This window comes from Marmota flaviventris, chromosome 14 (genome assembly GCF_047511675.1).
Source record: "Marmota flaviventris isolate mMarFla1 chromosome 14, mMarFla1.hap1, whole genome shotgun sequence".
NCBI classification, from domain to species: domain Eukaryota; kingdom Metazoa; phylum Chordata; class Mammalia; order Rodentia; family Sciuridae; genus Marmota; species Marmota flaviventris.
Window position 1 is genome coordinate 85,092,774 of NC_092511.1, and position 27,999 is coordinate 85,120,772.

General features: G+C 52.4%; 1 protein-coding gene across 1 annotated transcript; it reads right to left on the bottom strand.

Moving 5' to 3' along the window:
* Positions 1-16,085: 16,085 nt before the first annotated feature.
* Positions 16,086-27,920, bottom strand: LOC139701350 (uncharacterized). The gene is made up of 11 exons (XM_071601831.1): positions 27,906-27,920; positions 27,624-27,703; positions 27,062-27,240; positions 26,325-26,533; positions 25,883-26,088; positions 24,668-24,782; positions 23,138-23,253; positions 22,741-22,971; positions 22,154-22,268; positions 18,384-18,460; positions 16,086-16,458 (listed from the first exon to the last, which is right to left on the bottom strand). Exons 3-11 carry the CDS (start codon positions 27,220-27,222, stop codon positions 16,387-16,389), a joined length of 1,302 nt encoding a protein of 433 aa, XP_071457932.1. The 5' UTR covers positions 27,223-27,240; positions 27,624-27,703; positions 27,906-27,920; the 3' UTR covers positions 16,086-16,386.
* Between the last annotated feature and the right edge of the window lie 79 nt (positions 27,921-27,999).

Below are 27,999 nucleotides of genomic sequence, written 5' to 3' on the forward strand. Positions count from 1 at the left end.
CTCATTTTTGCTAATGATAAAGCCCTTACTAGTCCACGGCTTTGCTGAAGAGTCTGATACAGCTTCCTGTCCCGAGACCATTTAGAAATCTGCAACTCATTTCCCATTTGAGTTGCATCCGATTTTTTTTTAAAAATACTTTTCAGTATAGATGGATCTTTCTTTTTGTGTGTTATCTTACTGTGGTGCTGAGGATCAAAGCCAGTGCCTCACACGGGCCAGGCAAGTGCTCCCCCACGGAGCCGTGACCTCAGCCCCTGAATTGCATCCTACTGGAATTGGGTGTGAATGGGGCAGGTGTGGTTTCCTCAGGCCCCCGAATGCCCTCCCCAGGTCTTGCTGCCCTTCTCCTGCCCCTCTAACCAACTCACCCGGTGCCCCTCAGCTCCTGCAGCAGCTCGCAGCTGTCTGTACCCAGCTGTTTGGTGTCTGCAGGTGCAAGTGTCCGCTGAGTGGCAGTCCTGCCTGCTCAGGGCACCACTCCTCTGAGAACCCATGATGCCTGGGGAGCCAGGGGTGGCGAGGGAGGACATTCAAGGAACCCACTGGGCAAGAGCAAAGGCACCCAGACCCCAGAGACTGAGCTATGGCTGAGCCCCTGACGCTGGCTCCCTTGGCCCCTCCAGGAAGGGGTGGATCTGGTGCCCAGGCCTCTTTGCATGGGGGCCTTGGGCAGCCCCTTCTGGCCTTGGGGCCCTGATTACTCCCAGATCTGTCCTTATGCAGATCGGACCCACTGGCCTCTCAAGAAGTGACGTCAATGAAGTCAGTGCGGTGGCACACACCAGGGACTTGGGACACAGAGACAGAGGATCACATGTTGGAAGCCGCTGCCACTTAGTGAGAGCCTGTCTCAACTTGAAGAATAACAAGGGCTGGCGATGGAGTTCAGGGAGAGCCCTGGGTTCAATCCCCAGGGCTGAAGGGGAGAGAAAAAGGGGGAAGCCACCGTGAGCACCTCTGGTGGACATGCACGTGGCACGGGCACCTGCCTGTGTGGGCAGAGGGACAGCCCCGACCTCGACCAGGGCCTCACAGGCGGGGGTGCGTGGGCCTTGGACTCCGTCTTCTTTTCGAGAGCGGGGCCATGACAGTGCCCCGTCAGGCAGCCCCTGGGCTCTCCTCGGAGAGCCAGAGGCCTGCCCGGCCCAGCACGCACCTTGCCAAGGGGAGGGACCTGAGGCCTCCTAGGCCCCCAGAGCAGAGCTCCCCTTTCCCCGGGCCTGAGAAGGGATGGAGGGACTCTTGTCCGTGATGTGACCAAGAGCCGAAGCTTGCGGACCAGATGGAGCCGGGGCTCAGTGGGAAGTGACGGGACAGCAGATGCCCAGTGGAGTGGCCAGCTGGCAGGGACCTCAGGGGTGGAGCTGGGCCTCTGGACCCCGTGGACCGTGCTCTGGCTGGACTCAGCCCAGAGAGCCACCCAGGCCGTCCCTGCTGCCTTCTGGGGCCCTCACGCCACTCCCTGGGGCTCCCACGGGGAGAGTGCAGCCCAGGAGGCCCCCCGGGTAGGCCGCTGTGGGTCAACTCCAACAGGGCACTGAATGTTCACCTTGCTCCTGGAGGCTCAGGGGCACCTCCTGGGGGCATCCTCCTGGTGACCTTCCCCTCAGGGCAGGGTGGCCCGGAGGGTCCCATGCTGCCCACCTTCTCTGGAAGCCAACCTCCCCACCTGTCCTCTCCTAGTACGTCCCCAGGGCATCTGCCCCTCTGTAGAAGACCCACTTCTGGGGAAGTCGGGCTTCCTCCACGTTCTAGAACCTGACGAAACACTGGCTCTTATTGGAGGTGGAGGTGGACGGCGCCCTGCACCAACCCCACAGGGACAGAATCCCCGCTGCCAGCCGAGGGCCAGAGGAGCTGGCCTGCAGGGCCCACACAAGGGCCTCTTGTTCCAAGAAGCAGTTGGGGCCGGTGTGGGGTCACAATGGGGCCTTTCAAGGAGACAAAGGGCCTCTGGCCCAGCTGAGTGACCCCGCACACGTGGGCATCTGCCCAGGGCATTTGAAATAGCGCAATTTGGAAAAACAGATTGACAGTGATTCTCCCCACTCTCTGCCTGGTTCAAGGCCTTCGTTCTATCCCCACAGTGTCCAGCTCCACAGCCTGAAGGAGCTGGCACGCCACAGGCAGACACTGGCTCTGAGCTAGGACCCTCTTTCATAGGTGCCAGGCTCCCTGGGTGGCACCTGGGGAGTGCTGGGCTTCCTTGAGCAGCACACGTTCAACAGGCACCTGCTAGGACATAGGCAGTGCCACTGGGTCCCCCTGCTGCTCTCAGCACTTCTTCGTTTAATCCCCAAGACAACATCATGGGTCCCATGAGTCAGCTTTCCGTCATATCACAAAATACCTGAGATAATCAACTCAATCAGAGAAAAGGTTTATCTTGGTTCGTGGTTGCGGAGGTTTCAGTCCACGGTCACTTGGCCCTGTTGCTCTGGGCCTGTGGGAGCCCAGTGCATCATGGTGGGAGGGCTTGGCAGAGGAGGCCCTTTGGCAACTGGAAAGCCAAAAGAGAAAGAAAGGGATAAGCATTCCAATACCCACTCCAAGGGCACACTCCAGTGATCTAACTCCTTCCACGAGGCCTACCTTCTAAAGGTTCTGCCACCTCCCAAAAGCACTATGGACTGGAGAGTAAGCTTTCAACTCATGGCCTTTGGGGGACATTCAAGATCCAAACTATCGCAGGGTCCCGTGCAGGTCTATACCATTTACACAAAGATTCTAAGGCACAGAGAGGTTGAGAGACTTGCCCAAAGTCACATAGAAGAAAGGTATGGATTCCAGTTCCAATGGCCCGTCATGCCTAAGATCTCACTACAGTAGGGTCCCTGTGCCCAGACATGTCACATGCACAACCCTGACTTCACCAGTACTGAGAGTGGCCTCAGGAGCTCATGAAGCCTGCGCTGACCCTGAAAGCAGCGCTGTGCTTGGCTCTCACCCGGGAGCAAACCCGTGGGGCTGCGTGCTGGCAGTGGCAGGGTCTCCCTGGTGTGGCCATGGGCCTGGGCAGTGGCAGGGATGGCCAGCAGGCTGGACCCAAAAGTGGGCTGAACTCCACCAGGTTTTGTAAACTGAGTGGCCGAGGCACAGCCCACCCCCCAGCTGGTCCAGGTGAGTGGCCTCTGTCCCCTCCACTGCAGAACACCCACCCTGCCCCCAGGCTGTTGGACGGCTGGAGAACTTGGTTGAGGTAGGACCCCGAGACCAAGGGAGGCTCAGGAAGCCCCAGCTGCGGTTATGGAAAGATCTGGAAGGGTCCTGAAGTTTCTAGCCCAGCAGACGATGGCTGACCGCCCTCCTGTCATCCTGTCATAAACTCAGATGGAGACTTTGCTCTCCGGTTGGCCGTGACTTCCTTTAAAACAGCCCTGCCTGGTTAGCCAGGCTCCCGTCCCTCCCTCGGGAAGGAGGCCATTCCTGCAAAGCCCGCTGGCCACCAAGGGGGGTGCAGGTGAAGGCCTGAGTGCATCAAGGACAGTGGGCCAGACCTGGGGGCTCCTCAGCCTGAGTAGCATCACTCACGGTGGGGGGGATAGCGCAGGGAGGGTGGGGGGGCTACAGATGAGGGAGCCCAGGCCCCCAGAGGACAACAGAGTCAGCCGGACAGCTCCAGCGGGCACTCAGCCCCGGACGGGCCAGGCTCCCTCCTCTGCCAGCCACACCCCTCTTCCTCTGGCCCCGCTGCCCTCCTCCTTTACCCCCCAGGGCTTTGTGCACCAAGGTGGAAGAGAGGCCAGGGGCTGAGCTGGACCAGCTAGCAGCCACACCAAGGACAGCCCAGGGCGCGGGAAGAGCCCCTGGGGGCTCGCTGGCTGTGACTTTGGAGTCTGTGGCTTGTGGCAGTCTGGCCCTCATGGCCTCCAATTTCTGGGGTGAGCGCTGGTGATAGCAGTGGCTGCAATGAGGGCCATGGCTGTTCCCAAGCAGAAAGCACAAGTCACCCAGCTTGGTACCTCGTCGTGTGTGTCTTGATGATGATGACGGTGACAAAGGGCTGCCCAGCTTATACCCGGCCCCACCTACGTGCCCCCTCCTCCAGGAGCTGACTCACACCTGTCCTCCTCCTGGGGGTCTTGGTCCCTCATGCTCTTTCCCTATCTTGCAAGCCCCACCCCCCAGGGTCCCTGCCATTCTCCAGTTCTTCTCCCACCCACCCCCACAGGACAGAGCGAGTCTGGAAGGACTCGGGAGCTCTGCAGCCCCCAGACGGGCTGTGGCCGGGGGACAGGAAGTGAGTTGGCCCAAGGGCCCATCCTGTGACTCATTCCTGTCCCCAAAGCCAGGGAGGGATGACCCGCGGGGGAGGTGCAGGTGGACAGGTAGCATATTTTCTCTGACTTCTCCCCATCTGCAGTTGGGGTTGGGGCCTCCAGCCTCTGCCTGGGCCCCCACCTCAGGCAAACAGTGACAGGAATGCCCGCCAGCCTCAGCACAGTGCCCCATGGCACCTGGCCTACCTTTCGCCCAGTCAGTGGAGCGGGCCACGTTCTGTCCTGGTGCCCACAGAGGCACGTGGGTCTCCCACGATACTCTCCCCCATGCCCAGGCCCTGCAGATGGGATAGAGGTTTCTGGCCTCTGTAGGAAGGCGGCAGGAGAGGGGCTCTGGAGGGACAGAGGTCACTGCCAAGCTCTCCTTGTGGGGCCCCTCCTGCCCCCTCCATCCGCTGGCCGCTGCCTTCTGTGTTAAACTTGAGCTCTAGAAGACTGACGGCGTTCTCAGCAGGACGGGCACCAGGAATGCTGCCCGAATTCTCTGTGACCTCTCAAAGGTATTCTACTGTGTGGACGCTGCTATCTTTCCACGCTGCAGACGAGGAAGCAGGTTCCTTGGAGCTGAATCACAGCTAGCCAGGGCCACCGCCAAGGCCGACGCCAGGCCTCACCCAGGCCAGGCGGCCAGGCTCAGGTGTCACGCAGACTTAGGCACCAGAGTTCCCACAGTGCCCCATCTGCACCCTGGTCCCTAGCTCAGGCTGGATTCAGACCCTCAGCTGCTCCAGATTCCCCTGGAGACTCGAAAGGGTGACTGTTCCCAAAGACACTGACATTTTAGCCAGAGACCCTTGAAAATCGGGGAGGCAGAATCTCGTGGTGACGTGCGGCCACCAGAACAGGAACTTGGAGATCTAGAAGACAGAAAACCACCTTCACCAAGTGCTGAGTTCCAACCACCCCAAACAGGGCCAGTGATCACCACCTGCGAGGACCCGAGTGTGACCTGGGCAGAAGACAATCACCTGGACTGTTCTGGGTGCCTTTTGGTTTGGATGGAATTCCAGCCTTTGACCTTCTGGGCTTGCAAGCCTGACAGTGGCCAGGTCTGGGCCCACGATACCAGGTTTCGGCAGAGGCCAGTCGGCTCCGGTCTCCCCCTTTCCTGCCCAGCATCTTCCATCTCTGTGTGAACATTCCTCTTGCCAGGACGGGAGGAGGAGTCCGTATCTCTCCAATGGCCTCTGAGCAGCAGTCAGGAGCTCTGGCTGGCTTAGGCCAGCTCCATGTGAGGTGTTTCCAGAGAGCTGTGGGAAGAGCACATGTGGCTGCGGAAGCCACCGGAAGTCTGTGGCAAGGTGTCCAGCAGCAGCGAGAGGGGCAAGGGACAAGCAGGGATAGAAGAACCTGGTCCTTCCTTGGGCTGTCCTGCACCACAGGCAATCGTGGTCTCAGGGTCCTGGTTTCTGTGTGGCCTTGGTCCTCATGGGGCTCCACCTCAGCCCTCGGGCCAGCACAAGGTTCAGGAGAGGTGGCTCTCCTGCCACCTGCCCAAGGTACAGACCCTTGCTTCCCCCCATCAAGGAGGGCCAGCTCTGTCCTTCCACCAGGGGTGTAAAGAGCACTCTGGGGCCTGGGGCACATGGCCGCTAACTGACAAGTGAAACCTCCTCCCCAGAACCTGCTGTCACTCCCTCTGGAACAGGGAGTAATTTGCCTTGTACTCCAAAAAAATAAAAACTAAAAAAGAGAGAGAGAGAGAGAGAGAGAGAGAGAGAGAGAGAAATTAAAGCAGTTTTCCATCAGAGAAATTTCCCCATTGCCTTGGCCTTTCCTGGTTCCCTTCTTCTTCCCCCTCCCCTCTACAAACCTACTTCCACCCCCCGGGTCACCTCATGTCCCTTCACCCACCTGAGGCCACTGCTCTCCACTTGGGGACTTCAGGCTTCCTCCCAACACACTTCCCACCCCCCATCTCCAGGGCCGACTCTGCTCCTGCTGTGTCTTCCACAGTGTATACAGCTGTCTTCCCTTTTCAATAGTTTTACTTCCCATGATTTCACTTGCCATAGAAAACTCCATGATTCATAAGTGTTAAAGCATGTGCTGTTCTGCACAGCATGATGGAAACTTGAGCTGTCCTCCATCTTGCCTTCGTCCAGTGTATCCATGCTGTATATGCTACCCAACCGCTCGTCATCTAACAGCCGTCCACTCCTTTACATCCAGTGTACTCTTTTCATCTTTGTTAGCAATTAAAAAATTTTTACTTTTATCAAGCTTAGATACGGTTGGATCATGGCTTAAAGAGTTCAAATATTTAATACAAAACCACATCCTCTTTCATCTTTTGGGGCTGATCATTTTGGTGTTTGCCTGTAGACATAAACAAGTGTAGGAGCTTCAATTTTTTTAGTTTAGCTTGTTTGGTTGTTTTTGGTTTGAACTCAGAGGTTCTTTACCACTGGGAAACATCCCCAGCACTTTCATCCCCTTTTTTGGACACAGGGTCTTGCTAATTTGCCCAGGTTGACCGCAAACTGTGATCTCCTACCTCAGCCCCCAGAGTCCCTGGGTTTGCAGCGTGCACCACCACACCCAGCTGCTTCTTGCATTTTTTAATAAGGTAGTTCTCTTACATCTCTGCCCCCTCTGCTTTCACTCCCCTCCCTCCACTCTCCCGTTAGGTTACATGTCCTGTGGTTGATTCTGGTGCTGAAAGGTGGCAGGAACTTAAGAGGGTGATTAGGTCACTAAGAGGGGTTCGTGCCTTTCTGGAGGGAGAGAGTTCTTGCTCTCTCAAAACTGGATTAATGGGGATTGGGGCTGGGCTCACACTCGCCTGGTATGTGTGAGGCACTGGGTTTGGTTCTCAGCATCACATATAAATAAATAATAAATAAAGGTCTATCAACAACTAAAAAAAATATTTAAAAAAAAACCCACTAGATTAACTACTGCAAGAACAGTTGCTATAAAGCCCAGCTGCCCTCGTGCTTTCCTCCCCAGCAGATAGATACCCACTGGCCCTTCCACTCCACCAGGACTTCACCCAGCACCAGGCCCCTGCCAGCACCAGGCCCTTGGGCTCCCAGCTTTCAGAACCAAGAGTCAACTCCTTCCTTACACATAACCATTGTGGTTTGGATGTGAGGTGTCCCCCAAAAGCTCACGGGTCAGACAATCCTAGAAGGTTCAGAGGAGAAATTATTGGGTTCTGAGATCCTTAACCCAATCGGTGGGTTAATCCCAATGGGATTAACTGAGTGGCACCTGAAGACGGATAGTGTGTGGCTGGAGGAGGTGGGTCCCTGGGGGGGTAATTTGCATCTGGCGAGTGACCTCTCTCCCTGCTTCCTGATCATCATGTGAGCTGCTTCCCTCTGCCACACTCTTCTGCCTTGATGTTAGCCTCACCTTCAGCCCCAAAGAATGGAGCTGGCTGTCCATGGATGGAGACCTCTGAAACTGTGAACCCCCATATAAGCTTTTTCTCCTCTATAATTGTTTTGGTCAGATGGTTTAGTCACAGCAGCAAAAAAAAAAAACAAAAAAACTGACTCAAACAATCACCCAGCCTCAGGTACTTTGCTATAGCAACAGAAAACAGGCTAACACACATGGTAATCTTGCTCAGATCAGAGTTTATTCTTTATGGTAGGAAACCATGTTACATATTGAACTATGCATTCAGAAATAAGCCATTTAGTGAACTATAGTTACTTTTTCTTTCTTTTTATTCGTTTCATATGGAGCTAATAATTTCCTATGGGCTTTTTTGAGTGTGTTGTGTGTGTGCACGCGCACGCACGTGTGCTTATTTTTTCCCAGAGTCACTGGGTTTATTTTCTTCTATTTACTTATATTTATTCACCCTCAGTACTGTGACTGTCTTGTAAATCAGTCCCAAGATCCCCCGACACAGCAGGTATTCCATCAGCCTTCCAATGCTGAGGAGGCCTCTCCTGGCCATATCCACCTGCACTGCATTGCTTCCCCTCAACACCTGTGCCCAACTGTCCCTGCATCGTGGCCCTGGGTGTCCCCATCCGCTCTCTCCCAGGTTGCTCTTCTGCTTCCTGTAGCCCCTACCATCCCTGCCTCTTGTTTGGACTGCCTTCTCTTTGGGGGGAACATGTGTTCCCGTAGTTTCCTAGGATACAATTTAATGGGAGTCCAGCTGATTGTTGATTACTCTGTTTCTTTTTGAAAATGGCTTATTCTACCTTCATGTTTGGTTGACAGTTTGGCTGGGGATAGAATTTGGGCTAAGAGTGATTTTCTTTCAGAATGTGGGAGGCGCTGCGCCCCTGCACTTAGGCTTGCGGAGGTGCTGTGTCATCCAGTGAAGGCGTCGTCTCCTGCTTTTTCTGCTCTGTTTTGGGACTTGTGTTACTTGAGCATTCTCCTCTGGTCTTCATCCCCACCTGTCCAGTACTGGGGATTGAGCCCAGGACACACAGATGCTGGGCCAGTGCTCCACCACAGGGTGGCACGCTCCGCCTGTGGGCTGAGTGCAGTTTTCTGAGCTGCTTTTTGACATTCCCATTTTTCTCTTTGTCATTTTGCTCTACTTTCTGGAAAGTTCCTCAAATTTATCTTCCAAACCTTCTACTGAATTTTTCACTTTACTGTTGTTTTTTTAAAAGTTTGTTCTCAAGAGCTCTTTTCTATGCCGATTTTCGCTTTTAAAGACATTTCTCTTTGCTTCATGTATCTTTTCTCCCCCCCCCTTTTCTTTTAATGTGTTAATTTTATGAACACTTGCTTCTTCCTTGGGCTCACTTCTTCTTTCTTAATCTCTTTATTTCACATTAAAGGCTTTCATAAAACGTCTGGAAGTTTTAGGATAATAACTTATGATCAACTTTGTTGAGGGATAATTTGACTATAATAAAATTCACACATTTTATATAGGGTGGGGCTGCCATTTCCCTGTCTGCTCAGCTTGGGGACTGTGCCTGCTTATTGCTTAGTGGGAAGATACAGCTTCAGGTCCTGACAGACGATGGCAGACCTGTGGGTTCTGCTTAACGGATAGAACCAAGCCCCCCAAATGCCCCACGCCCACCTGTCAGGCCCTCAGAGTCTGCTGTGCATTCCAGCCAAAGCCCTCTGCAGCCTGCTCAGAGACCAATGAGCCACCAGTTTAGAGTCAGGGACATTCTGGCTATGGAGAAACCGCACACTGGCCGAGAGATGACCAGCGATGAGCAGCCCTTTAACGGGTCTCCATGTCTTGGTGTCTTGACACTTATCTTCCACACCAAAGAAATTAGAGTGAGGCTTCCCCCAGAAAAGAAACAATGTCCAACTGTAGCAGGTTCCAAGAAGAAATGCTGCAACGTGCTTTAAATTGACAAATGTGTTTGGGGTTTGGCTTTGGGTGCATATGTGAGATCGACATGCAGATTTCTTTTGTGTGATGCCTGGGCAAAATAATACAAGCCCCGGAGAGTCTCATCCCATTGCCCAGAGATGGACACAGCACTCTGCATTTCTAAGAAGCTTCTAGAGACTCTTACAGGCAGCCAGTTCAGGGACTCAGTGATTCAGAAGGTGCTGGAAGGTTCTGGCCTCAGCCTCGTTGTGCTGGTGATGGAGGGCTTCTGGAAGGTCTTGAGGATGACATGGACACATGTGGTCCCTCTAGTACCAGCTCTGCCTTAGTGGGGTGGGGTGTGCGTGCCTCTGTGCACACTGCCATGTTCAGCTGCTGCTCTCCCTGGGGAGCCAGAGCAGGGGTGCTCTATGACTTTTATACCTGTAGCTTCCATGCTAAGGGCCCCTGGGACCCGATCTGAGGATCCATCTGCAGTTCAAGTGCCAATATATATGTATATTTTTGTCCTATTCTGGGGCCTTATTGTCTGTATACGTTTGTTTGTTGTTTATTCATTCATTCATTCTGGGGATGGAATCAGGGCATTCCATTCTTTACTACTGAGCCACATCCCCAGTAAACCCCTTTTTTATTTTTTATTCTGAGACAGGATCTCACTAAGTTTGCTTAGGGCCTTGCTAAGTTGCTGAGACTGGTCTCAAACTTGTAGTCCTCCTGTGTCACCTCCCAAGTCCCTGGGATTAGAGGCGTGCGCTCCCACACCTGGAGCTGTATCCTTTTTATTGCTATTTTTAAAGTATGTCTAGATGTGCTTGTGATGCCCACATTAAAACACTGCTGAGTTCAGAGCACAGGTTTTGCTATTCTCCATCAAAAGTTACTAGAAGTGTACTGGCCATTAATACGTGTCGTGGGTAGGAGCCCATCTGTGAATTAATTTAAAATAATTAACAAGGGCTCTTCAGACATGGAGAAGTCCTAGGGCGAGGGCCTCTCTGGGCCCAGCAGTGACCTCTGAGTTAAGGAGTAGCTAGGTGGCTATTGACCTGGCCACTAAGCAGGCAGCCACCTCACCCCCACCCCACTTGGGTGACCAGCTGGCCCGGGCCCTCTCCAGGGCTTGTGTCATCCTAGTCTGTGACAATGAGAGCTCCATTAAAGGGGAGGGCATGGAGGGCTCCATTAAATGGCCAGGGCACAGCCTGGGGTGGGAGAGGGCAGGTGGCCCTCAGCTTACTGAGTCCCTACCACCAACTGACTCCAGCTGACTCAGATTCTAAGGGATTTCCCCACCTGCTGTCATTGGGCAGAAAGGCCTAGGTGCAATGACCTCCGAGCTTCGGTAATGTCCACAAAGACACCATGAACACGCCCTTAGCCAACCCAGGTTGCGGCCATCCTAGGTGAGTAGAACCATGGACATGGCTTATCTGGTGAGAAGCTAATTCAGAGGCTCAAACTAAAATGACTGTTGCAGCCCCACAGGGCTTTCTGCTGAGAGGACGGCAAGCTTCGTTCCCACAGGAAGCCCTGGCCGTGCACCATCTTGGGAACACGTAGGCCCTGAGATGAGTGTGGGCAAAGCCCTGCACTTTCTGGAACCATCTCGAATCCCCTGCTCTGCCCCATTCTCCAGGGAGGGGTGGGGGTGACTCTGTTTGGTCCTGAGTAAACGCAGGGCCTGAGAAAGGACGCTGCATCTCAGGCACACTCCAGGGCCATTTGTTCCAGCTCCTGCAGCCAACATCCTGTTTTGCTAGAAACTCCATCAACAGAGGCTTGGAACTCCTGCTCTCTTGTTCATGCTCTGAAGTTCTGCCATTTCTTCTCAGATGGCTCCATCTCCAAACCTTTCAACCCCCTCCCCTGCTCCAGGGCTTTGAAGCGGTTTCTTTGGAAGCTTCTGCACAGGGCTAAGGACAAGCCATTTCTCACATGCTCCTTCAACAGGAGGAAGGGAGGGACCAGAGGGGCCACGGGGAGCAACCTCCTGCTCTGTTCCAGGCAGCCACTTCCAGGCTGGGGCTGCAGCCTGGGGCTGTCAGGACGGCTCTGGCTAGGGGGGAAGCCCTACCCAAGCCTGGGTCACAGCCTCCCGTGCCCCAGGGCAGCTGGTGAGCACTGGTGGAGGGTGGAGGGGAAGGCTTGGCCCCCAGGAGTCGGGGCTGGACAGCATTCAGGGGGGAAGAGACCACTGGTCACCAAGGGGATGTGGAGCAGGGGTGACCCAGGGCAGCCATGAGATCTCCTCTAAAGGCCACTGTGGTCCCAGCAGTACAAAGGGACTGAGTGACATTATTACTCTTCCCTGTTTTAAGGACAGAGGTGTGGAAGGGATTCCTGAGAGTCACAGAAAACATGGCTCACAGGTTTCAGTTTGCCATCAAGGAGTGACCTTAGCCGCACTGGTGGCAATTCCCCGGACCCTTGATGAGCCCCCAGGCATCTTCCCAGTGAGTCCTCCCAGGCTTAGTCTCAGGGGACAGACAGCTGCTCTGACTGCTCTCCCTGGACCTGAGGATGACATGTTTTTTTCTAATTTTCTTTTTCAGTGCTGGGCACTGAACGCAGGGCCTCGCACGTGCTAGGCAAGTGCCCTACCACTGAGCTCACCCAGCCCTTAGGGTGACGTGTTTTGGCAGCATTTGCTAACTGAGTCTTGGTGAGGTGAATCCCCTTAGCCCTGGAGACAGCACCTTTCTCAAGCAGCTGCGTTTGTAGGGTTAAGGTCTTAGCTGAGTTTTCCTTTATTTCTGCACTATTCTTTTTCTTTTTCTTTTTTTTTTTGGAGGCAGGGATGGAACCCAGGGGCACCTACCACTGAGCTACATCCCCAGCCATTTTGTGTATTTTATTTAGAGACAGGGTCTCGCTGAGTTTCTTAGGGCTTCCCTAAGCTGCTAAAGTTGGCTTTGAACTTTCAATCCTTCTGCCTCAGCCTCCAGAGTTGCTGGGATTACAGGCGTGCACCACTGACCCCAGCTCTGCACTGTTCTTAATCACACAACCGTCTGGGCTAGGTTTACTAGGTATGAATTGAGTTGCTCTCAGAGATAAGAAAAAGTAACACAGCCCTGCTCTGTGGGCAAACCAGGGATGTTCCCCAGGGCAGGGGACAGCTTTCTCTCCAAGGAAACCCCACTGTCAAGAACGAGCCTCTGCTAAGGACTTCCATGTTGGTTGGGGCAGCTGCCTGCAGGGGTGGCCTGCGGGTGACAGTCAAACTCCCCAGGCCTGGACTGTGGTGAGGGGTTGGCCCGGTGACCAGGGGTTAGCCCCCAGTTAATTATCACTTGGCATTGTGGTTTGGATGTTAAATGCCCCATTGCCCATGTACTAAGGGCTTGGTCACCAGCTTGTGGCCCTTGGGACATAATGGAACCTTTAGGAGGTAGGGCCTAGTGGAGGGAATGAGGTCATTAGGGATGTGACCTTAAGGGGATATTGGGACCCAGCCCAGTCCTACCCCCACCCCCACCCCACTTCCCAGAGGTGAGCAGCCTCCTCTGTCACATGCTCCAGCTGCCAGGATGTCCTACTGTGCTGCCACATGCCCAAAGCAACAGGGCTAAGGTCCCATGGACTGAGACCTATGCAGCCATGAGCCAAAAGAAACCCTGTTTCCTTTTAAGGGGATTCCTTCAGATGCTTTGTCACAGCAACAGAAAGCGGACAGCACCCTTGGTCTGTGCCCTTGCTTTATAGATGGGGATGCTGAGGGCCCACAGGAAGCCGAGCAGCCCCAGGTCACATGGTCCTGTAAAAACAACTATTATCCATTCATTCACTGACTACATGGCAGGAGCTGGACTCCAGATCTCAGTGTTTGAAAACGTTGTGTTTCCTTCCTGCCCCTTAATCCCTCGCTCTCTCTTTGTGTATGTATCCAAGAAGGACCTTCAGGAGATTGCAATGCCACCCAGTCATCCTAGCCAACTTTGTACTTGAACATGAAGTTCATGGGATTTTTCTGCTTCACATTCAGTTGGTCACTAGTCATCAGAGAGCTCTGTGCCTTCACCTACAGAGTGCCACCCCCTTCCTTGCTGCAAGGGCTCTTCCTGCCAGGTCACCTGCTGGATGGAGGGCACTGCCCAGTGCCCTAGATCTCTCCTGAATGTTCCGTGACTAACCCACTGTAGGCCAGGCAGCACATCCACAGAGCAAACAGCGAGAGGGTCTGGTGCACCCTTCAGAAAGCACCCCCGTCCAGGTACTGTTATATAGATGCCCACAGAACATTCCCCAAACCTGCAGCAGCTTGGACTGCATCCAAATGCAACCACAGGCTGAGCACAGTGGCACCCACCTATGATCCAGTGACTTGGGAGGCTGAGGCAGGAGGATTGTGGGTTTGAGGCCAGGCTCAGCAACTTAGTGAGGCACTGTCTCAAGATAAAGAATTAAAAGGCTGAGGATGTAGCTCAGTGGCAGAGCCCCTGGTCCAATCCCCAGTACCAAGAGGAGGTGGAGATAACAGAGATGGGAACTTCTGAGTTGAGTCAAAGGTAACTCCAAGTCCAATGAGACTGAATGCACAGGGGAAGCTTTAACCTGGAAAAGAAAAGGAGGCAGGGAGCTTCAGCTCCAGGTAAAGGACTAGGAATTGAACCCGGGTGCCTTACCACTGAGCACACCTTACCACTGAGCATTCTGCTCAGCCCCAGTATCCCCTTCCCTGAGCTCAGCAGAGTCCCCTGCACCTGCAATGTGCCCTGGATGTTTCTGGCCTACAGCCCTGGCTCTGAACCAGACTTGTGGGACACTGGGTGCACAGTGGAGGCCTGCGTGGAGCACCCTCCTCCCAGTGCGCACCTCCTACTCATTCCTTGGCACGTCCCCAACCCTCTTTGCTCCCGGGATCCCTCAACTTTCTTTCCAAAGGCTTTGGAACCACAGGCGGGGCTTCTCCCATTTATCCCCAAAGGATTGATGCATGAGGGAAGGGACCTGCATCTGGGGGCAGAGAGACCTCGCTTTGGCATCATGTTGCCTACGTGGTACTTACACCCCTAAAGATCCCGCCCAGCATTTGAAGCAGGATCAATTTAGCCACGTAGCAGGTAAGCACTGCTAAGCTCAAAACATTTCATGGTCAGGAAAGAGATTTCTTCTGCAATCAATTTCTACATCATAGTCTTCAGTAAAGGAAGAGACCACTTGGGGGCTTCTCTGTCCCCTGTTGGTTGTAGCTAATTTCAAAAAACAGTTTCAATGAAGGGCAGCAACCTGCACATTTCAAGCACACTCTGCTGAGTTCCAATACTATGCATCAGCTGTGAGGGCACCACAGTCAATATAAACAACGTGTCTATCTCCCCAAAAGTTTCCTCCTGCCTCTCTGCAATCCCTTCACACCTCCACCATCCCCCCTCACATCTCCAGGTGACCCCTGATCTGCTTTTTGTTACTATATACTTTCTAGAAGTTTCAATCAATGGAATCATACAGCATGTTGTATTTTTTTTAATCTGGCTTCTTTCAAAATAATTATTTTGAGCATCATCGATGTTAAGTGCCACTAGCTCAGCCTTTCCTATTTTTGAGAGATCAACTGTATGGCCCTTCCCCCACTCTGTCTCCTAAGGTGGGCCTGGGGAGTCTGCATCCACTCACCTGCTGATAGACATCTGCACTGTTTCCAGTTCTTGTCTATAAACAAAGCTGCTATGAAAATGTGTAACTAGTCTTGGCATTGTGCAAGCCCTATAAAGCCCTCACACATGCTCAAATGCTACAGGACTTTGCAGACCAGTCCAGGCAACAGTAGACATTCATTCATTGTCTAGAGTCTACAGATTCCTAGATGCATGGCATTCATTATCATCAAATGCACAATTTTGATCAAAAACCATATATATATATCAATCATTGCAATCTGAATCAAGAAAATCAGAAATATCCCCAAATCCAAAGAGTGGATCCCCATTGTGATGCTACCAGTGGAAAATTCTACAGCTGACCTCATGGGATGGTTCACAGTCAAAACACAGCTGCAAGAAAAATATTACATGACATGACCTTCTGGTTATGTGAAAAGTGGCATGTGAAGTACACATGCATGTCTTCTTCAGACATGGGATTCATTTGTAGGACACCTTATGCAATTGAAAATACTCTAAAATGGGAGAAATCAGAACCACGTCTCCAAAGTATTTCAGGAGAGACCAACTCCATCTGTCTATCTATCTCTCAGTGAGTGTGTGTGCTCTAGTGTGTGTGTGTGTGCTCTAGTGTGTGTGTTCTAGTGTGTGTGTGTGTGCTCTAGTGTGTGTGTTCTAGTGTGTGTGTGTGTGTGTGTGCTCTAGTGTGTGTTTGTGTGTCTTTGTTTGTTTTTGTATCATGATAGCCAATACTTCATTGCCCCCATTGGAAAACTGACTCAGATAATGCCATCTGCCATACTCCTAAAAACTAAAGTTCTTGCTGATAGAATGAAACATTCCTTCCTGTTGGTTTGGATGTGTCCTTTAGGAATCACTGCTACATTAATATACTCAAATCATCAGAGTAGATCAGGTAACAAAAAATATATATATTTTAAAATAATAATATATTAATGGAAACAGCAAATACAGGATAGAGTAACAACTGTCTTACTAAACAAGGTCAAGGACAATGGCAAACTATAGGTTCAAACTTTGAAGCAAATAGTAATCAATGTAAATATTCCTGGGCTGCCTCAGCCCCGCCCAGGCACACAGCAGTAGAATGGTTTTGCAAGCATCCTCAGGAGGGCTGGAGCCTTCTTTGCAGGACGAGAGGGAGGTTGAGGCTGGATCCATTCATCATTCTTTTGGGAGAGGCTCCTTTTCCTCAGCACAAAGTTGGATTCTGTGTGAGGGTTCTTTGCATAAAATACATTGTCCTGCACTGGAATCCTGAGCTCTGGGGAGAGAGGGGTGTACAAAAAGAAGGTGGCACTCAGGAGGTGCTCCCTAGGACACCCCAACATCTGAGAGCCTGTGCCAGAAATGGCCTGAGCCACACCCTTGAGAGCTCTCCAATTCAGCACCAATACCAACAAAGACAGCCTCCACAGTCCTCCCTGAGGAAAAACTAGGCAGAGCACTTCAACAGACCTAATGTCTGTTCCTACCAAAGGCTTTGGACTCCAGAACATCCCAGGTCCTCTTGCATCTGCCAAAGCACACCACTAGGGTTTGCATCTGAAATCTCCCACAAAAGGCTCCTGTGCCAAAGATTCAGACCCCACATGGGCCATCTTCATAGGTGGCTTTGGAGGGAAGCATTTGATAGTGAGTGCTCTGATGTCATCATGAAATTCTCATTCAAGATGAACATACTACTGGGAGGTAGGAGGGACTGGAAGAAAGGTTGGGTAAGGTTGGAGGAAGACATTAACAGGGTTGCGCCCTGGGCAATAGTACCTTGGCCCTGTTGGCTCCACTGAATCCTCATCCTCCAAGTAGAGGTCCTCCTTCTCCTCTCTGTCTTTCCCTCTTCTTCCTCTCTCCCAGCCTCATTCTCTCTCCCATTCTATGCCTGTTTGGCAAGGGCTGAGGAGCTCTCCACTGCCACACACTAGAGCGTTATGGAGACCCTCAGGGCACAACCGAAGAGAAAGCTATGAAACCCGGAGAAAAGGCCTAGGCTTCCTCTTCTGAGTTATTTTCCTCAAGTATGGCCACAGTGAGGACAGGCTGACCAGCACAGATACCACATTAGAGCCATGCTTCTGTGTTGGTGGAGCCCGCCTCCATGTGGACCAGCCTCCGAGAATGGAGGCCACATCCCAAATGCTGCCCTACTAAGAACAATGGTTCCAAAGACCAGCAAAGGGAATGCTTCCCTCCAACATGGTGTATGGCCCAGTGGTGCCATGACCCCGAGTGGGGGAATACAACAGCCAGCTTCTCCTTCCTCTGAACACCTGTTTCCTGCCACCCTCCTCTAACCTACAGCCTGTTCTACATCCCTTCTGGGTTGGATGCGGGGATCTCTGCTATGAATTTCTTAGGCTACCAAGGCCTCAGACAGACTTCCTCTTCCAAAGGCTCTACTGACCTAACAGTACGTTAAGATAGGAGAAAATTGATCCTAGAACTCATAGGGATGGTGGTCTTCAGCGTACATAGGCTGGGATCATGGCTGCTGTGGTGTTTGGCTCACAAAAACCAACCAACCAACCAACCAAAAAGCTCTGGCATTACTATCAGATGAGCTTTGTGGCCGACGTGCTCCGGAAGCCCTCATGTGACTTTAGTTAGGGTTCTTAACCTGGCTATGGTGATCACTCCTTGGCATGTGGACTCAGGTGCGGAAGACCATGGAATTTATCCAAAAACAGATGATTCAGGCTGTCTCCCAGCCTGTATTTTCTTTCCAATTTCATCCAGTTACTGCTTGCTAGAATCCTGGCACTACTCTGCCCAGGCAGTGGTTTTCTGGTCACAAAGAAGGCTTTCAATAGTACTGCTTCAGTCCACAAAAGTGCCAGTTCCATCTTTAGCCCATGCATTCCCATGTCCCTCTGAAACCACTCCTATCCCAGACCACGGAACCATACGGCTCCTGGGAAGAGGCTTTCCTCCTCACTCCTCAATGATGTCAGCTTTGGATGCCTGTTCATGTCCAGAGGAGGGCACCTGGTAGGGGGCCGCAATAGCCACTGGGGTATACCATAGAACCTCGAGACCTTACACCTGCAGAAGTGCAGTTGGCTTTGTGCACGAGCCCCAACACACCGTGTTGGAGTGTTCTTGGGGGTCAGAGACTACTCTTTGGTGCTAAGAGTTGACCTGAGTCCACATCCTGACCCTTGCTCCCTGCCATCTGATTGTCCCACTTACTCTGACGGTGAGAGATGATTTGGCCCAGCTCATATTCCTCCGGCTTCTCCTGAGTAAGCAAGTGTAGCTCGAGGGCCCTGCGGATGACGACAGGAGCACTATCATGGCAGGTCACCTGGAGCAGCATGGGAGACAGGCCTTCAGGAAATGGGCCTTGAAGTGACTACTCAAGAACAGTGGGCAGAGGCATTATGGAGGCACCTCAACTCTAAATGCAAAGGCAACATCCATGACCCTACTACCTGAGGCTGGTCTCCTGCTCATCGCGTGGGCTCTTCTCATAAGCTACTGGCCAATCCTTGTACATAGGACTGCCTGGACCTGCCATTGCTCTTTGTGGAGCCGCACTCCACTCGAGGTGAAAGGACCCCACTACCTGTATACACATGGAATCTCATCCCACAAGTTGGGAGGAATGGGACAGTGGCCTCCAAGATCCCAGGTCTGCCTGAGGATGCAGGCGGCATTTGGGGTAGCCCCGGCACAAAACCTAGAGGCTTTGGTCTGGATTGCCAGGGCCCAAAATAGACCCAGGAACATGACCACACACAGGAGTGCTGAAAGATAGCCACGAGAGCTCCTGGCCTCCAGAGGCTCAGTGCTGGCTGGGGTGTAGGAGGACACCTCATCCGGCAAGGGTGGTCATTGGAAAGGGCTCCTGTCCTGCAGGTTACCTGGACATTTAGTGTGCTTGCTCTACATCCATATCAACTCTGCAGACAGACCCTCTCAGCTCCTTGTTCAAGGAACATGCAGAACCTCATACTGCTGTCCTCCTCCATGGACGCCAGCATCCCATACAGGGGAACCTGCAACCTAGGTCCTGTCCTATTCTCATCTGTCACCCATACCTGCCCCTGCCCTTCCAGACTGCATGCTTCCACCCGACACAGACTCCCTCAGACATGGTGGTGGACAAGCTGCTGCTCTCCCTCATCTCAGCTCCGGCCCTTCACACTGACCTCTCCCTTCTTGATTCCCATCTATCCTCCTGATCATCCAGAAGCTCCAAATTCAAGAGGGCATGAGTAGTCCATGGTCTTGGGCTAGTGTCTGTTCCCCACCCAAGTGTAAGCACCAGGGGACACCCCTGCTCCCAGGCTTACCAGGACAGTCTTGGCCATCTTTGGACTTTGTGTTTCTAAGTGGACACGAATTAAGCAGGTGTCTCCCACCAGCTTGTGGGAAAGCGGCCTGGAGGACTTGCAGGTTGATTCAGAGAACTGTGGGGGATGGAACATCAGCTAAGCTCAGAAACAGAAAGCCACCCAGCCTGTCAGTTGGCTCTATGGGCTTCTAGCACATATGTCTAGGTGATGAAGCTTCTTATTTCCCCAGGTGGAAGTGGAATGGCAGCACAAGTACAGCTTGAATAAGGTAGGAGTTTACCTCCTGTCCCTTGACCTGGGGGCGTTTCCTCACGATGAAATGATATTTTATTCACGGATTCATGGACAGATACATGAGTGAGTGGTCAGGGACCTTGATTTGTGCAGAGAGAAGTGGAGAGAATTGTTAGGTGGCACTCGAGGATTATACCACAAAACACCACCAACCCCTGAGAGTCTCCACCAGGGCGGGCCTGCACCAGAATTGAGAGCCCTCCAATCCAGCTACAGTGCCACCAAAGACTCCCTCAATGATTCTTCCCTGGAGAAGATGATGTACAGGATTCTAAACCAAAAGAGCACCTGACAATGGAAACAGCACCTTGGGCCCCGGAACTTTTCAGTGCAGGTCAGATCTGCCAAAGAGACACTGCTAGGCTTTGCATCAGGATTGGCAAAGGCTCCTGTGCTTAAGCCTTTCTCCACAGTGCAGCCATGCTCAGACATGGGCATTCAGGGAATCCTTGGATGAATCCACTTATGGATGAATACGCGGAGGGGAGGTGGTATCCATCAGAGGTGTGTTGGGCATGGACATGGGAGGACTTCAGCAGGGTGATCCCTGGAGAACTCTATAGTTTTCTAGGTTCGCTCTCCTTCCCATTGTTTCTCATCATGAGCTGTCTGCTTGGTGCTTGTATTCTGGTTCTTGTTCTACTTCTGGCTCTTCTTTCTGTCCTGCATCTTCTTGTAGTTCTTTCTGGGTCTTTTTCTTGTTCTTACATGATTCCTTCTTGTTCTTTTTCTTGTGTATCTCCCTCCACCCTTCCTTCTGTTTCACCTCCTTCCTTTTCTTCTTCTTCCTCCTGCTCTACAATGTGTGATCTTCTCCCCATTCAGGAATGTCCTCTTTCTCCTCCTCCTCCTACTCCTCCTTCTTTCTCTGGTAATGGTTGGGCGACCTCTGAGGAGTTCAAATCTATCACACTCTTCTGCCCAGATGCAGCCTCGGTTCAGAACCCCAAGATGAAATCAGTTCTCAATCAATGGTCGGGAGTGAAACCAAGACCAAAGAAAAGTGACTTCCTTTCTTTGTCATTGTCACAGTCAGGAAAGACTGAATAACAGACACCGCATTCTGGATAGGCTTCTACCTGTGGTAGTCAACACCTCATCTGGACCAGGATTGCTAAAATAGATTCCCCCTCCAAAAAGCTTCCCCAATGAAAACAAGGTTTTCAAGATCTAGGAGAGGGCCAGCATCACTGCCACCCTCCTGCCATAAGGCATAGATGCCATCACACCTAGTGGGTTCCAGGCCCCCGGTAGTCCTCACTTTTGATGTCTGTTACACACAAACCTCCCCTGGTCTGGAGCTGCTCTCAACTGATGCTTGGGTTGAAAGTGTGTTTCTGAAACCACCTTCGTAGAATCTCAGTTTGGTAATTCCTTATTGACTGGCTTATTTTTGTACCAGGGATAAAACCAGAGGCACTTAAGCACTGAGACCATTCCCAGGCCTTTTGACTTGGGTACAGGGTCTCCCTAAGTTTCTGAGGCTGTTAGGAAATCCCCATCCTCCTGCGCAGCCTCCCAAGTCCCTGAGATTCACAGACACTGCCCCCTTGCTAGCTCCTTGCAACTCAGTCTTCCTCATGTGTAACACAGAGCCAACCCAAATGAGGTGGTGTTTGAAAATGAGAAAACTCACTTACATGCCCGACAGATGGTGGGTTCTATTGTGGACAGGCTGGGATGGTGGAGGCTAGGAGTGTCTGGCTCACAAGAAAGGAAAGAGCACTGCATTGTGGACAGCTCAGCATTGTGGCCTATGTTCTTCAGACGCCCTTCTTAGTTGCTGGAAGGAATAATAACCTGGCCATTCTGATATCTTCAGGAGATGGTAACCCAGGCACAGAGGACTTGGAATTGTTCCAAAAAGAACCCAAACAGGTGTCCCCTGGCCTTGACTTCCTCTTCACTGAGTTCTGTTCCCAGTTGCTGCAATCCTGACATTCTTGTGAGTAGGCAGGACTTCTCATATCCTGGCTATGGATTGGGACCTGTGCTGCTTCCGTCCATAGCAATGCTGATCCAATCAGGACCCGTGTTCTCCTCCTCTTCATTTGAAGGCATCCTTATCAGTGAGCCATAAACCAAACTGATGATCAATTGAGCCTCTCTCTTCCTTGCCCCTCATCGATATTAGCTTTGCATTGCCAGACCAGGTCCAGGGGAGAACACATTTAGGGAGGTCCAGCAGCCCCCTGGGGCCTCATTGAGCACCTCCACATTGGACACGCCCATCATTGCAGTTGGTTTCCTGCACCAGGCCCACCACACTCTGGCTATTTGGGGGCCAAGGCCCACTTTCTCTTGGCTGTGAGTTACCCTGAGCCCACTGTGGATCATTTCTCCCCACTGTCTGATTGTCCTACTTACTCTCATGCAGAGACATCATTCTCAGCAGCTCAAAGTTGTCCACATCCTCATGCTGCAACAAATTTTGGTCCAAGGCCCTGCGGATGAAGCTCGTCACCCTCTCCTGACAGGTCACCTGGATCAGGGTGGGACAAATGTCATCAGAGAATGGGTTTTAGAGGAGCTACCCAGAAGATTCTGGTCAAACATTCAGGAGAAATCTCAGCTATATATACAAGGGCACAATCTTGTTATCCTGCTACCTGAGTGTGGCCTCCATATACCCCCTGGGTTCTTGCAACGTGCTACTAGAACAATCTTGGTACAAATGTCCGCCTGTACCTGCCATCTCCCCTCCCCCTGGGGAGTCACATTCCACTCAGGTCAAAGGACCAAACTGCCTATGCACAGACACACTCTCATCTCACTGAGATGAGAGCAATGGGCCAGGGACCTGCGTGCCAAGTGTGCTCTGGGATGCAGGCTGCCTTTGTGGGTGCAAGAGGGAGATACACTGAAAATTTTGGTCCTGACTGCCCCGGGGTTGGCTGTGTCTCCTGCCTTCCACTGTGTGGACACCCAGGAGGCAGCCCTGCTGTCGGGCTTACCAGGATGCGCTTTGTCTCCCTCTGGCTCTGTCCCTCTAGGAGGACGTGAACCAAGCGGCTGTCTTCCACCTGCTCGTTGGAGTGAAGCAGTGAGGAGCTGCTACTGGTGACTTTTCTCATGCAGCACTCATTGCTTTGGGTGGCCTGGGGCAATGGTCCTGCAGCCACTGCAGAGCTGCTGCTCACAGCTGCTGGGATCCTGGATGCCACTGCCATAGAAGGCTCCAAGAACTGTGGGGGATGACAACATCAGCAAAGCCTAGCAACTGAACCCCACCCAGCCTGGCAGTTGGCTCTATGGGCGTTCTACAACATCCATCCAGAACCTGAGGTTCTTGTCACCTTGGAGGATGTGGAGTGGCACCAGGAGTAAAGACTGAAGAAGGTGGCTGTTTACCTCCTTTGGCTTGACCTTGAACCACTTGCTGGCAGCTGTTTCCCGAAGAAGAAAGTTATAATCCACTCTGCCATCCAGGGCGTAATATACGTTCCCATCAGCAGGGATCCTCAGCTCTGGAGAGGCAGGGGCAGAGGCATGGTAGGTGACACTCAAGGAAGACACTACCCAACATCCCCCACAACTGAGAGCCTCTGCAAGCTCAGGTCTCACACACAGACCTGAGAGCCCGCAAATCCAGCTACTGTTCCACCAAAGACTCCCCACTGATTCCTCCCTGAGGACCCTCTGTGCACAGGAGGTCCACTACAGGAACACCTTTCAAGGAAATAGCCCCTTGCACCCCAGAACCTCTCAGTTCACGTTAACCTGCCAAAGAGAAACAGCTAGACTTTGCATCTGGATTGCCCCCAAAGACTCATGTGTTGAAGGTTTTCTCCCCACTGCAGCAATGATCACAGGTGGGTTTGGGGAAAAGCACTTGAAGGTGGGTGCCTCCACCTTGCCAGTGGATTCATCCACTCATACAGGGCTATGCTAATTTGAGGGGTATGGATTGGAGGTGTGTTGGGCGTGGGTGGAGGATGTCCACAGCAGGGCTGTGCCATACAGAGAAATATGTTTCTCTTGAGTTCCCCACTTCTGCATTTCCTCCTCATCAGTATAATTCTCATTCACAGTTTTAATCGATTTATTGTTATATTAGTTGTTTGGCTTGTGTTTCTCCTTCTTGTTCTTGTCCTTCTTCATTTTCTCCTCATGCTTCTTTTTATAGTCATCTTGATCTTCTTGTTCATTGTCTCCTCCTTCAACTCATTTTCATTTCATTTTTCTATTCCTCCTTCTCCTCCTCCTCTTCCTCCTCTTCTTCCTCCTCCTCCATCTTCTTCTTCTTCTCCTTCTCCTCCTCTTCCTCCTCCTCCTCCTCCTCCTCCTCCTCCTCCTCCTCCTCCTCCTCCTCCTTCTTCTTCTTCTTCTTCTTCTCTCTCTCTCTCTCTCTCTCTCTCTCTCTCTCTCTCTCTCTCTCTCTCTCTCTCTCTCTCTTTCCAAGAAGAGTTTACAAGCTGTGAAGGGTTCTATTCTACCACACACTTCTCTCTAGAAATGGCCTCTGGTCCTAAGTGGACTCAGTTTGCAATGAATAGAAAGATTGGAAGCCAGAAATGATTCTTCATTGAACTGCTTTTCTCATGTACTCATCTCAGTCAGGAAAGGCTGCCAAAGTAGGCACCCTGTGGTTGTCTGTCTTCTTTGACACAAGACAAAGGAGCCTCTCTTCTTGGCCCCTCATGGATAATAGCTTTGCAATGCCTCCTCAGACCAAGGAAAGAACACATGGTAGGCAGGTCCACAGCCCCTGGGGAACATGAAGAACCTGCAGATTTATGCCCCATCATTACACTTTGTTTCGCGCACAAGTCCCACCATACTCTTCCTGGGCATTGGGCCAACGCACACTGTGTTTTGGCTCCCAGTTATCCTGAGCCCACTGTGACTCACTGCTCCCTACCCTCTGATTGTTCCACTTACTCTGATGGTTCGAGACAATTTGCAGAAGCTCAAAGTTTTCTGGATCCTCCTGCTGGAGCAAGTGTGCATCTAGGGCCCTGAGGATAATGACTGGAACCCTGTCCTGGCAGGTCACCTGAGCAGGGTTGGAGAAAGATCATCAGAGAGGGAAGTGGGGAGTAGCTACCCAGAGGACAGTGCTCAAGGACAATCAGAGACAACTGGGCTCTCAACACAAGGGCACCATCTTGTTACCCTGCTACCTGAGGCCTTCATGTGATCATGTGGGGTCTTCCTATGTGCTTCTAGCCCAATCTTGGTACAAGAGTTTGCTTGAACCTGCTATGCCCTACAGGGAGAAGGGAACAAGGACCAAACAGGCTTTGCACAGACACACTCTAGTCCCATCAAGATGGGAGGTAAGGTCCAGTGAGCTTCCATATCCCTCCTCTGGTCTGGGATGCGGCAGCATTTGTGTGCAGATCAGGAACAATCCCTAGGTGCTTTGGTCCTGACAGCCAGGGCACAACACACACTCGGGACTCTTTAATGATAGGCATGGAAGCTGCTGGCCTCAAGAGTGTCAGTGCTTGCTGGGGTGTCAGGAGGTATGGACCCAGCAGGTGAGGTGGTTCAACATGGCTCCCCTGCAGCTGGACACCAGAGTCTCATGATGGATACTCCACACCCAGGAAAATTCTGCAGAGAGAGCCGCTAACTCTCTATTCACATACATGCAAACTAGGACACTAATGGACCCCTCCAAGGCCCCCAGTTATCTGTGACCCACACCTACCCACCCTAATCATCCCACAAGGGCTCCCTTCCCTTCAACCAGCAACATATCCCCTCCCACACACAAGAAAATGACTGCCAACTCCTCTGCTTCAACCTCCACTGTTCAATATACTCCTCCTCAATACCAAGGTCGGTAGAGGACGGCCTGTACTCTCGATATTTGTCTGACCTCCTCTGAACCCAGCACTCGCTCCTGCACTTCTGGCCTGCACACCCCAAAACACGCAGGCCCACTCCCACCCAGACCTGGCATGCTGCTGCTCCCCACCTCTCAGGTCAAGCTCTTAACACCGAACTCTCTCTTCCTCATTTTCTGCTCTCCTTCCTGACCTTTCAGAAGCTCCAATTCAAGAAGACAGGCCTAGTCCAAGGTGTTTGCTGTGGACTCGGTCTTACCCAGTGTGGGCTCCCAGGAGGCTCCCCTGCTGGAAGACTCACCAGGATGCTCTTATACTTTGTTGTCCTTTCGTTTTCCAGGTAGACGTGAATGAGGCAGCTGCCTCCCACCCGCTTGTTGTACTGGGGCCGTGAGGAGTTCCTAGTGGAGACCCCTGATGTCCTGGACTCTGGCTCTGCCCCTTCCCAGGGAGAAGGCTCTGGCTCTGGGGTTGGCTTAGGAGCCGTGACAGGAACTGAGCTTGTAGCTAGAGGAGAAACGATGCCAACATGACTGCCTTGCCCTGACCTTCGCACAGACAGACAATACCCCTGCTGCCAGGAAGAACTCAGGCCCTTAGCCCACACAGGACCTCTTTGCAGACTGGGGTCACTTCCTGAGTGGAAAAAGGCTTATCCTCATTTCCAGCCCAACACCAGGCATACAGACTCCCCGCAGTGGGACAACAGTCGGACCTTTCCTCATATACCCTTAGGTACTCACCCCAGTCCGCCTGGCTCTCAGGCTCTGTCTGGCTTGATTTGCCATCTTCAGTCTGGGCCAGCAGGTGGTGGGCTTGGTGCTCCAGGTTCAAGCCACCCAGAAGGAGCCACATGGATCGCAGCAGCACCTGCAGACTCAGAGAGCCTGGAGGCTGATGGGAAGCCTCAGTGTCGAAGTTCACCCAGGTCCCCGGGAAGGAAGGTGAGGCACTGTGGGGAGGCAGGAGGGGAGTCAGCAAAACCCTGGCCTTGCCTTCGCCACGGCCTCCAGAGCAAACCTCTGACGCTACACTCCTGAACCTTCCCTGGTTCTGAACACACCAGTCCACCCTAGACAAGACACAGTGGCTGTACAGGCTACGTGCTCTCCAACCTGGAATGCACCTTCCAGGAGTGTCTGTCCTCCTGCCCACTCTTCTCAGGGCTCCAGAGACACCTCCCCCCTGGCGTGGGCTGCAATGCTACCTCATTCTCTGTGAGCTCTCACTGAGTCGCCCTGAGCAGCAACGGACCTCTCTTTTCCCATGAGTGCAGACCACATCTCTGTGGCCCTGGGGGAGGACTGGGAGGTGTAGTGTGGGGGGATCCATTGTCCCAGGAGCTTCCCCAGAGGACCATGACTGTACCTACAACTCCCTGCCTTACCCCTCCTACTGTTGAAGCCCCGGACCTTACACCGCATGCAGGAAACAGAATTGGGGAGAACAGTCTTTTCTCAGCCTTCCCAAGTCAAATCACCTTGCAGGTTCCTCTTCTGGAAAGAGGAGCCCACCCTCTTGACCCCAAGTCCATTCCATGTAGAAGTCGGTCCAGGGGTCCACCATGTTCACTGAAGAGGACAACGTGCAGTTATGCTTCATGGAGTCAGGGATGCTGTCACATGTAGGATATGTACTCATGGCACCTGCGGTTTCAGGCTGACCCCCATGAAAAGGGACACAAGGGCAGTCATTTGCACCCCATTTTTCACTGAATTATGAAACGTGACTGGAAACATGTCTTCACATAGTGGGTGCTTTCTCCTTGTTCATCAGTGAATGAGCCCAAATTGCTGATTCCCACATATCTCTCTGGTTGTGGGAGCTGCCATCTCCAAAGCCCCCGTCCAGCTATGTCCCAGCTAGGAAGCTCTGGCCCACTATGGAAACTAACATGTCTTTATTAACCCAAAAGTGCTTTGCCCAAGGCCCGAGTTTTGAGACGCCTCTGGCACAGATCTACTTTCTTCACGAAGCCAACATCACACCAGAAAGACCACCTGGCCTCACTGAGTCCACCTGGGAATGAGCTCAGCGCATACCTTTGAGCTGTGGTGCCCAGTGTGTGGGGACTGCTCCACGGACCTCTGTGGATCAGCTGGAGTCAGGATGGTTTCTCTGCCTGAGAGGGAAGTTCACTCCCCTTGCAAGGCTGTGGCAGGCACCTCCAGGGCTCGTCCCACTCGGGGCTGACATTCCACTATGAGCATGGTCCTCTATCTCACTAGGTATCACAAACCTTTGGGTCCCTGAGAGGTACATGGCAGCCCCAAGACCCAGGCATGAGGGGGCTACACACTTGGGCTTCGTGGTCTGGTGCTTACCTTGGGAACAAGAGATCCAGCACCTGCTGGGTGGGGATGAAATCCCAGGAGATTAACACCATGTTGCTGCTGAAATGTAGGTTCCTCCCACAAA

Excerpts from the sequence above, each read along its gene's own strand:
- LOC139701350 (XM_071601831.1), bottom strand. The coding sequence starts at position 27,222 with ATGAGTACATATCCTACATGTGACAGCATCCCTGACTCCATGAAGCAT. Across the intron at positions 22,269-22,740 it reads GGGAGACAAAGCGCATCCTG|GTGACCTGTCAGGAGAGGGT; the intron begins GTAAGCCCGACA and ends ACCCTGATCCAG. Across the intron at positions 16,459-18,383 it reads AATCATCTCTCACCGTCAGA|AGCTCAGGATTCCAGTGCAG; the intron begins GTAAGTGGGACA and ends CTCTCTCCCCAG.